Raw genomic sequence first — 11450 nt, 5'->3', positions numbered from 1 at the left:
TTTTTTGTATCTAATTAAAAGATAACATAAAAAGAAATTAATAAATGACATCCTAGTAGATTATAAACAACTTTATGGAGCTTTATTTTAAAATATATAAAATTAAAATTGATATGATTATTATATATTATATATGGACACAGGTGCAATATCACTTAGGTTTTGCTATTTAAAATAATATACAAATTAGTTTTAATCAACAAATATACTTAATTATGAAATAATAAATGATTGTTAAGAAATAAAAAATTATTGTTAACAATAAAAAAAATATTTTTAAGAAATAATTTAAAAGTAAAAGAATTTAAGGAAGAAAATTATATGAATTTATTATTAATAGAAAACAGTGCTCTCCGGCTGACTTCCTAAAGTGGAGGGAGCATAAAGAATGAGATTGACCATTCCCTATTTTGAAGTTGAAACACAAAAAGAATTGCTGGTGAAGCTTCTGACATTTGTCACTTTCCACACTTTCGCTTTCAACTCTCTCCCAATCCCACTCCACGAACCGTTTTATTTTCCTCCACCCTGCTTTTCATTGCACCTCATTCGCACACTCTTCTCCCTCTCTCTCTCTCTCTCTCTCCTCACCGCCATGACGCGTCTCAGGAAACTCGGCACTGTCACTGTCACCGCCATCGCCGCCGTGTACGGCGGGGCTGTCATTCTGCACGATCCTCTAATATCCGCCAGCGACTATGGAGGCAATCACCGCCTCGAGGCCCTACGAAAGAAGGTACACCACCCCGGCGCCGTCGTGCCGGCCAGGGAGGCGCAGCAGTCGGTGCTCGCAGCCGCCTGCAAGTCTAATCCGCTAGATGTTCTCGTCATCGGAGGCGGCGCTACCGGTTCCGGCGCCGCCCTCGACGCCGTGACGCGAGGACTCAGTGTCGGGCTCGTGGAGAGGGAGGATTTCGCCGCGGGAACTTCGTCTCGGTCCACGAAGCTCCTTCATGGAGGTACATTGTTGCGAATGGATTATGATTTGTTTATTTTGTATCACTGATGCTTTAGCAGTGATGGATAGAATTCTCTCTGCTTTTCTGTTAAATGAATTTGCATTAATGAATTCAATCGTTGTTCGGAATCGAGAGCCTTCAGTTTTAAGGAACGTTTTAAACTACAGTGGTCAGTGTGGTTTGTTGCAATATTTGATATTTCAGGAATTTTTGGACAAATGTAGCGATGCTTTCACTAATACCTGTTGTATTAAGCCTTGACGTCACGGTGGTGTTGCAGACCGTTTTTTGACCTTTATCAGTTTAAGTAGTTTTATTTTCGGTCAATTTTGTGATTATCATTTAGTTGTTTTTTTAGGTGTAATAATGTGTGAATAATGTATGTCGATTATTATGATTTGAAAAATTATTTTTTAAGAAGATGATAGAACTGAACATATGCACATGGAACAACATCAATCTGTTTGAACTGGGTATATTCCAGGTTGGATATTGGCCATGATTCCTAATTAAGTATTCAAGGCTTTTGCTTCCTCATATTCCTTTTCTTTGTGTAAATCCTGCACGAGTCTACCTAACAAAAATAAGCTTTAGAGAGTTGGTACGTGGTATTAGAGCTTCTATATACAGTCAAATGATTTTCATTCTTCTAATCAAATTTGAATTTCTGTAGATTATATATATATATATATATATATATATATATATATAACCTTTGTTAACCCTTCACCTAACAGTTTGAACTTTTGGAGGAGTTGATTGTTAGAATTTCACTTTCTTTTGCACCTTGTCAAAGCGAGGTTTTCGTGTTTAAGCACTTATCTCGTTTCTTGTTGAGATCAAGAAGCATGAGGGGGCTAAGGCCCTTGAAGATGGGGAAAGAAAGAAAGAAAGAGAATGGATAAGAGTTAGAAGCAAAAGAAGAGAATGGATAATTCGTTATCAAATTTCTTCTTAATCAAGTTGGCTGCTGCCTAATAGCTAGTGTTTTTAAGATATCATTTGCATTAGGTTTTCAGGCGGAGTTCTTCCATGTGTTCACCTGTCATTCTGTTCTGTTTATATTCCCTTCATCCCTTTTTAATTGTCGTATTTTTAAAAGATTTTGTTTTTTATCTATTATTTTTAAAGTTGAAGATAATATTAAATACTCTTTTATCAATTGTACTCTTACTATCCGCCAATGTTTCATTATATATATATATATATATATATATATTCTAATGTAAAAATGAAAAAAAAGATAAAATAGGAAATCTTAAAACTTTTTTATCAGGATAAAATAAATTTATTGCATTTATTGATTTCTATATAAAAAAACTTCAACAGACAGATAAAGAGGAAAGGGGTACTTTTTTTTTAATGTTTTATTAAATTATGCACTGTTTTATTTTTTAGATTAAATTTTCTAAACACTTCTAAATCTAATATGTCAGTGTTTTTGTGAATAAGGTGTTCGATACCTGGAGAAAGCTGTCTTTAACCTTGACTACGGGCAATTCAAGTTAGTGCTTCATGCACTTGAAGAACGGAAACAGGTTATTGACAATGCACCACACCTATGTCATGCATTGCCATGCATGACTCCATGTTTTAGCTGGTTTGAAGTAGTGTACTACTGGATCGGCTTGAAAATGTATGATTTGGTCGCAGGAAGACAACTGTTGCACATATCAAGATATTATTCTACAAAAGAGTCTGCTGATCTCTTTCCCACTCTGGCAAGGAAGGTAAATGATAGAATTCTAAGGGGCACAGTTGTTTATTATGATGGGCAAATGAATGATGCACGGCTTAACGTTGGTTTGGCTTGCACTGCTGCTTTAGCTGGTGCAGCAGTGCTGAACCATGCTGAAGTTGTATCCTTACTGAAGGATGATGATGGAAAACGGATAATTGGTGCACGGATTCGGGACAATTTAACTGGTAAATATCCTTTTATTTCTATCTTTTAATAGAGACACTCGAGATTTGCTATATATATGTGTGTATATTGTATGTATGTATTTATTAGAAATTTTTTGGATAGTATATGTGAGTAGTTCAAGGAAACTTGCACTTTATATGTAAGACAATGAAATTCGAAGCATTATTGCCCTGTAGCAGATTTTTAGATTAGATTAAACTACATGTTCACAGCCTGGGTAATCCCCTTTTCCCTTAAGGGAATAAACATAAATGCTGATGAAGTAGAACTATTGGTCTCTGGTAAAGTCAAATGTGAACGGTACTCCAAGTTTTGCATCATGGATGGATGCTTATAAACAGATTTTTTACGTATAGTTTCCTATGTTTTTATTTGTATGAGCTAGGTTGGTTCACTTAAGATGTAATCAACTGGCTATTAAAATACTATTTTGGAAGTGTGAAATACTATTTGATAGAAATTAAGACAAAGAACTTGCTTCTGTGTGGGACGTATGGTAAAAGCATATACATTACAGTTTGGGAGCACGTCTTAATATGTTAGTTTTAAGAATCAAAATTAAATATTAGTTATGTATAGCTTAATAGTTAATTATTTTTTATGTAATTTTACATGCTGCAGGCAATGAGTTTGATACATATGCAAAAGTAATTGTGAATGCGGGTGGACCATTTTGTGACTCTATAAGGAAAATGGCAAACAAAAATGCACAGCAAATGATTTCTCCCAGCAGTGGGGTGCACATTATACTCCCTGATTATTATTCTCCTGAAGGAATGGGCTTAATTGTCCCTAAAACCAAGGATGGACGTGTTGTTTTTATGTTGCCATGGCTGGGAAAAACGGTTGCTGGAACTACAGATTCTAGTACTAGCATTACTTTTCTTCCAGAACCACACGAAGATGAAATACAATTTATATTGGATGCCATCTCCGGTTACCTTAATGTTAAAGTATGCTATACCTGCCAATATAGATGACTGTTTTTACTATTATTTTCTGAAGAATTGGTGTGGACAGAATACATTGATGTGATGATGTTTGATTGATTAAGTTCACACCTAGCAGGAAAAGTTATTGTGTTTTTCCTTTCTCTTATTCCTGATTTAGATTCAGAATTTAAAAATCTCATGGATATTGCTTGTTTTGAAATATGATGGATTGTCTAAACAAAAAATGGAAAAGAAAAGGAGAATGCGTTTCACATAAACCCCCTCCCTCTTCTTTTATTCTTATCTAGGTTTGTGTTTGTAATTCTTGATTAAATGATGTTAGTGAATATCCACTTAATCTACATGTTTTTTTTTTCTTCGAAAGAATTATAATTGATTTCTCCATACCTCACTGTTTGCTGATGGGGAATGAATAACGCGGTAGGTACGCCGCGCTGACGTTCTTTCTGCTTGGAGTGGCATTCGCCCATTAGCAGTGGACCCAACAGCCAAAAATACCGAGAGTATTTCAAGGGATCATGTTGTATGCGAGGATTACCCTGGGTTGGTCACCATCACTGGTGGCAAGTGGACTACCTATCGGAGGTAATTATTTAATGTGCAGCTAAAGTTTCTTTGTTGAACTGTTTTTTTCAAGTGTTGTTTCGTTAACCAAGTATGTAATTAATGATTGTTGCCTTTTTCTCAGCATTCCAGCAACATTGGTATTATTCTGACCAAAATGTCTTTTCAGCATGGCAGAAGATGCTGTTAATGCAGCTATTAAGTCTGGAAAGCTGACTCCCACCAGTGGATGTGTGACCAACAATCTCCGTCTTGTGGGTGGTGAAGGGTGGGAGCCTTCATCTTTTACAGTTCTTGCTCAACAGTATACACGCATGAAAAGTACGCATAGTGGTAAAGTTGTTCCTGGGGTAATGGATTCTGCCGCTGCAAGGCACTTGTCTCAGGCATATGGAACATTGGCTGAGCGTGTGGCTGCCATTGCTCAGGTTTGCTTGCATTACTTTATATTCCTTATTGTCAATTTCATTGAGCAACAAACATATACAAATGCATCGTAATGTAAAATAGAATATTTGATTAGTACCTTTTGTGATTTGGCGTCACGTTGGCAATTTTTTAGTTACTAGTGCTAGCAAAAGGAATATTATACTTTTTCACTCCTTTGAAAAAATTACATTTATTTTACAATCCACTTTAATAATATAATAATATATTAAAATTTTAAATTAAAAAATAAAGCAGATTTTATTAAAATATTATTATTTTAAGTTGGGAAATGAGTGTTATTTATTTGGTGGCACCACCCTTACATAAAAGAGACATGATTTGTCATAAATATGACATTTTGGATGTGGTGTAACGCATTACAAAATATTGTCAAATTTATGAGCTTTTATTTTTAGCTGATATCTATTATGGGATGTATCACGTATTAAGAGTGCTGATGTATCGAGAATCCTCCACCTATATTACAAACAAATGGAGAGAGAAATAATTTTTATTAAAATTGAACAATTTACGTGACATCAAAGTTATAAACGAGTCTGTTTCACTTTTATTTTTTTATGTATTAATAACCCATGGTATAGAGACTCAACTATTGCTGTGGATGTTATCGTATATAATTTTGCTGAGTCGTAGGGCATCTTCATAATAGTTTGGTTGCTGGTTGATGCGATTCGTGAAACTAAACAAATGGGATTGGATTTTTGTTTTCTGGACCTTCCTATTGGTGATTGTAAATAACAGTAACAGATGTTGACTGATAATAATTATGCATTTTGTAACAATAAGGATCAGGTATGAGATGGTAATATTTCTCTTAAGAGGCTTCATGCATGTTATAGGAGTTCTAGTATGTTGGTTGTTTCACAAGTGGTGCAGTTAAAATTGATTCTGTATTTTTCCTTTAAGAATGAAAGTTTAGGTAAACGACTTGCACACGGTTACCCTTATCTGGAGGCAGAAGTGGCCTACTGTGCTCGTAGTGAGTATTGTGAATCTGCTGTTGATTTCATTGCAAGGAGGACTCGTCTTGCTTTCCTTGAAACTGATGCAGCACGAAAAGCATTGCCTCGTGTGATTGAGATCTTGGCAAACGAGCACAAGTGGGACGATGCAAAGCAGAAGGAAGAGTTGGAGAAGGCTACAGAATTTTTGAGGACTTTTAAATCCTCCAAAAATGCTAAGTTCCATGATGGGAAACACAATTAGCTTTGTACTTCTGCCAAAGCATTCAATCAAATTAAGGAATCAAGGCCTTTAGTTTACACTTTACCAATCATCTTTGTATTTTGGCTTTTCATATTTATTTCTTCTTTTAATATTGCGGGTTATACAGAATAGAATTCACTTAACTGAAGCACTTTCGGTCTAAAGTTGACGTTCAAGATAGAAAAGTAGAAATCTTTTATTGAAAATAAATGAAATGAATAACTTTTCTATCTTTTTGATGTGTAATAAATGTTTTCTTTTTAATAAAATAATTCTACTTTTGTATGATTACCAAAGCCCGGACTTCTACTGTGAGGACAATGACTATATCAATTTTAAGGATAAGGAATTTTATATTTTTTATAAAATGCAAACACATTTAATATCAAATTTTGTTTCTGTTTGCTTAAATGATTTGGTTGAATAATATAATTTAAATTTATTTGAATAAAGTATTTTAATTATTATTAAATATTATATTTAACAATTTGAAAATATTAATCAATGATGTTATTCATTCTATGATGGTTCTAAGATTTCCCCAGATGTTCTTAAAGTTCAAGATTGTAGACTTTTTTCTTTTCCTTTTATTCTTTATTTATTTCTCAACTCTCTTTTAGCTAGACTCTCACTACACTCCATTGACTGCTTCGAAACTGTACTGGTATGGGTGAGACCGAGATTCGATCTCCTTGATCGAGATTCATCTACATGACCGAGACTATGGAAATCTGGCCCAGACCAGGGAAACCACCACGGACGGCCCGACCGACACATAAATCCATTAATGCTCAAACCAAGGTCAGTGAAGTTAATCTATCATTAAGGATTAGGTAATACATCCATAAGTGTGATCCATTCCACTAATCAGGCCCAATAAGGTAAGTCCACTAAAATAATATAAATAGCACACATTCCAAGGAGAAAGGTACGTCATTTATTACTGTGCACCTACTCGAGTGCCGATCACTCGCTTTATTGACTTGAGCGTCGGAGTGCCTTATGTAGGTACCCCCCATTCGATATTCACCCAAGACTGAGAGCCGAAGGAGAAGCATGAAGGCGAGAAGGATCCCAATGAAACCCTAGCAAGCTGCCCGACCGAAGGAGGAAGACAAAGACTTCAATAGTTCTCTAGGTCCCATCTCCCTAGCAGGAACAATTGGCGCCCACCATGGGGTCGAGAGAAACTAGCTAAAGGAAGAAAGTAAATGGTCTCAACTAGAAGCAGGGAAAGGATGATTGAAGCTGACCAGACGATGTTGCTACTGTCTCTCTAGAGAGAGATGGCCGAGATCAAGAGAAAGACAGAAGAAACTACTCAAAAAAACGAGCAAGAAATGCAAGTTCTCTGTAGGGAGAATGAAGAGATGAAGAAGAAGCTGGGGGAGGGAGGACCTTTTGCTGTGCCGACCAATGTTGTCGGTGTTGGGTCTATTAGTGTCTAAGTTCAAGAGGGGAGGGGTGAATTGAGCTTATAAAATTTTCGCAAGAACACACAATTTTTCAGTATTCCAGAGGCAAAAAGAACAGATTGTTTTTACATGAAACAGATTGATTTTTCAGAGCAGTCTTGACACAATTTGAATTTTGTTCAATGTAAAATTGTGATCAACAGAGAGTTATGACAGAACCAGATCAGCTTAATATAGTGAGGGTGAAGGATACAACTATGCTTAGAAATCAACCAAAAATTACACAACACAAGATTTCAAGAAGTATGATCCTTTCTTAGGTTTTAATGAATGGTCAGTTTGTTCACAATTCACTTAAACCATTATATGCAGCAACCTTGTTTATGATAAGAAAACTTTAACAAATCAGGAAGAACAGTTTTCACTTAACCCAGAATTAACATATTCAATTTCAAAAGAACAGATTTAGTTCTTGACAGAATTAAGCAAAAAACCAGAAAAGAGTGCAGGGATGAGAATACAAGATACACACGTTTTTATACTGGTTCACTCATACAGAGCTACATCCAGTCTCACCTTACCCCAAGGTGGAATACACTAAAAACAGTACCAATCACTTACAAAACCAGCAGTTCTTGAACACTACAAGAACACCACACACAATGCTGAAAAACCCTATTTCAGCACACCTTGCACTCCAAGAAACCCTATCAAGGAGTGACTAACACCTACACCTTTACAAAACAGAATAAAGGAAAGATTACACCTGAAAAGAAGATGCAAGAACTCAAAACCAGTAGTTCAATTTGCTGCAGAACTGCACCAGCACCTTCACCAAGATTCAAGGTTTCCTAGAACAAGCACACTTGAAAATCTCTTTGGAAAACCTTTCAAAAACTCTTTCAATCCTTCTTCTCACATGGAAATTGTTTGATCTCTGTCAAAAGCGTAATTCCTCAGCACTAATTCATGTGAGAGAGACTTTTCTTTATATAGAAAACAGTTTCTAACTTCTTTTCAAAAAACAGTTGAAAAGTAGTTAAGAAAACAACAGATTCATTTTTGAACTTAACAGATTTATTTTGTGAAGACTGCCAACTCAGCTTAACAGAAATAACTGTCTGAGTGGTACCTTTGGTGCCCTAACTAACTTGTGAAAAACCTTTCAGCAGACCAAAGAATAAACCTGTTCTTTCTCAGTGAAACAGATTAAAATATAGCACACAGGCCAGCTCAGCTTTAACTGAAATAACGAACTGAGCTTTCCCTTGGTGCCCTAACAGAAATTTAGAAAAGCCTTTTAACAGAGAAGAAATAAACAGATTCTTTCTCCATAAAACAGATTTATTTGTGTACTGTTTTAAAACTGTTAAAACCATTTTAAAAAGCTTTTCAAAAACCATTTAACCACATCATGTGCTTGATCTAGACTTGGTTAGGCATCTAGGATAGGTTACACAGCAAAAGGCAATCATACACACTTACAAGCCTAATTACAAATGAATCTAAAAACCTATTACAATCTTCAAAGCACTCAAGACATTTTCTTCATCAAACACACATCAAGCCTTGGTAGGGAAGAAGCTTCCTCCAACTTCAACAGTCGGTAGGTCCTATACCTCTCCCCCCAACCCGAGACCAGCGGAAGGGACGAGAGACAAGGTCCCACCCTGGGAGACTGAAATGGACGATGAGTCCTGTCTGGTCAAGTCCGCTAGGACAACCGTGACGACCGACTCGACCCGCCGACATCCTTTTACCAACACTATCATTGAAGTCCCACTACCAAACAAGTGGAAGGGTTTCAACCGAGGCCGATATGACGGGTCTACTGACCCGAACGAACATATTGACGCATACACCACCCATATGAGTCTCTACACCTTGGACAACGCAGTGTTGTGCCGAGTGTTTCCTACATCGCTGAAGGGAGCAACCCTTAGCTGGTTCACCAAACTCTCACCCAACTCCATTAACAGCTTTGCTCACTTGTGGCAAAGTTCGAGACTCAGTTAGCCACCAGCAGGCCACACCACCTGACCTCCATCGCCCTGGTAGGCATTCGCCAGGAGAAGGGAGAGTGGGAGAGTCGCTAAGGACCTTTGTTGATAGGTTCAACAAAGTGGCAATAAGCATCCGAAATCTCAGCCCGGACGTTGCCATGCATCACATGCTGATGACCCTGCGCCCAGGACCTTTTGCTGACAACCTGTGTATGCAGCTGGCCAAGAGCCTGGACGAGCAGAGAAAGAGAGCTGCTAAGTACATGCAGCTGGAAGAAATTCGGGAGTTCCGTAACCAAGCTCAAGCCGAGGCTACCGGGGAGAAGAACAAGGAAGAAAAGGATCGCCAAGGCCGATCAGGCCAGCGGGGCGACAAACGCAGAGATAACAGAGATCGACCAATCCGATTCTCGAGGTACACACCCTTGATGACCGAGAATTCTGAAGGACAAGATTGAAGAGCTCATCCAGGCCAGGCACTTGCACCGATTCGTCAGGAACGGTCGGGACCCACCTCGCCGGGCGGATTCCCCAAGGCGAACAAGGTCACCCCAACAGGGTCGAAACAACCAAGAGCGTAGAGACGACAAGCAGCCTAGGAGAGAAGATCCCCCTCGCACGGATGACCCTCCCAGGGAGGCCGACATAAAAGGTAACCGAGAGGTTTTCAACACCATAGTTGGCAGCTTCGCCAAGGGAGGGAGCACCAACAGCGCCCGGAAGAAACACATGCAGGCAGAAGAAACACCATAGTCAATGCGGTGACATTCCGACAGAGGATGCCACCCATCACCTTCACAGATGAAGACTTCAAGGGTGTGGTATAATGCCAGGACGACCCCATGGTGATATCGCTCGATATATACTGATTCACCATCAGGAAGACCCTTGTGGACCAAGGGAGTTCGGTAGACATCCTATACTGGAAAACGTTCAAAGCCATGAGGATACCCGAGGCCGAGATGGTGCCTTACGATGACCATGTTGTTAGGTTATCGGGTGAGAGGGTGGGTACCAAGGGCTACATTGAGCTCTACACCACCTTCGGCCAGGAGAAGAATACGAAAACCATAAGGATCCGGTATCTAGTCATCGATGCCAATATCTCCTACAACATCCTCTTCGGCCGACTGTCCATCAATCGGTTGATGGCCATCGTATCGACCCCTCACCTGACAATGAATTTTCCTTCGAAGACAGGAGACATTCTTACGGTCCACGTGGACCATAAGGAGGCACGAGAATGCTATGCTGAAAGCCTCCGAGTGGAGCCCTTAAGGAACGACATCTCTCCCAAGAGAAAGTCCTCCCGAAAGGATCGCTCACCTAGTGATGGAGATCAAGTAGAAGAGGATTTTACTAATGGAGGAAGAGGCCATCCACCCAAACATTTAAAGTTCTTCCTTCTAGCCTTCTAAAAAATTAAAGAAGAATTAAATAAAGAGAGGATCAAGCCCAAAGCCAACAAGAAGACTACAAGCATTCAAGAATGAGCTCCAATTAATATATCTCTTTGTAATTTCTTTTGTATAAATTTGTAAATAAAATAGAAATAGCTTTAGGAAGGTGCTAAGAGGGAAACCAAAAAGTCACCTCTTTTGTAAAGTACCTTAGGCGCTAGTTTGTAGGAAAAAACTAGAAGAAGTGATTCTTCTTAATTCCTTCTCTTTAGGCTCTAGTTTGGGAAGGGACTAGAAGAATGACCTTTCAAGCTCCTTCTCTTTTGTACATTTGTGACCAACCCTCTCTATTATAAAATGGGTGCTTGGATCTTTGAAATAACAAGTTAAAATTGATTTTTGAGAAGTAAAGAATCTCTACCAAATTGGTGAATGAGTGTGAGAGACTTGTGTCTTCTCCTCTTCTAGTCTTATCTTGGGAGATCTTGGGCTCTCAAGTGGCGGCAACACTTATCTTGAAGTCAATCCACCCCTTCAAGTGGCGTGCACAATTCCAAGAGCTTCATCCACATA

The 11450-nt window shown here is 38.3% G+C and overlaps 1 protein-coding gene across 1 annotated transcript; it reads left to right on the top strand.

The window, feature by feature from the left end:
- Positions 1-423: 423 nt before the first annotated feature.
- SDP6 (FAD-dependent oxidoreductase family protein) lies at positions 424-6292 on the top strand. The gene is made up of 6 exons (XM_068635666.2): positions 424-959; positions 2412-2885; positions 3508-3839; positions 4264-4424; positions 4573-4831; positions 5760-6292. Exons 1-6 carry the CDS (start codon positions 596-598, stop codon positions 6057-6059), a joined length of 1890 nt encoding a protein of 629 aa, XP_068491767.1. The 5' UTR covers positions 424-595; the 3' UTR covers positions 6060-6292.
- Positions 6293-11450: the final 5158 nt, after the last annotated feature.

Source organism: Phaseolus vulgaris, chromosome 7, assembly GCF_051622355.1.
Source record: "Phaseolus vulgaris cultivar YP4 chromosome 7, ASM5162235v1, whole genome shotgun sequence".
Taxonomy (NCBI): Eukaryota; Viridiplantae; Streptophyta; class Magnoliopsida; order Fabales; family Fabaceae; genus Phaseolus; species Phaseolus vulgaris.
Note: the sequence above shows the minus strand (reverse complement) of the source record. Positions and strands in the feature narration are given on the sequence as shown.

What these genes read in the sequence shown, in the direction of transcription:
- SDP6 (XM_068635666.2), top strand. Translation starts at nt 596, where the DNA reads ATGACGCGTCTCAGGAAACTCGGCACTGTCACTGTCACCGCCATCGCC. An exon ending in CACGAAGCTCCTTCATGGAG is followed by an intron (nt 960 to 2,411) that starts GTACATTGTTGC and finishes TTTGTGAATAAG; the next exon opens with GTGTTCGATACCTGGAGAAA. An exon ending in AAGTGGACTACCTATCGGAG is followed by an intron (nt 4,425 to 4,572) that starts GTAATTATTTAA and finishes ATGTCTTTTCAG; the next exon opens with CATGGCAGAAGATGCTGTTA.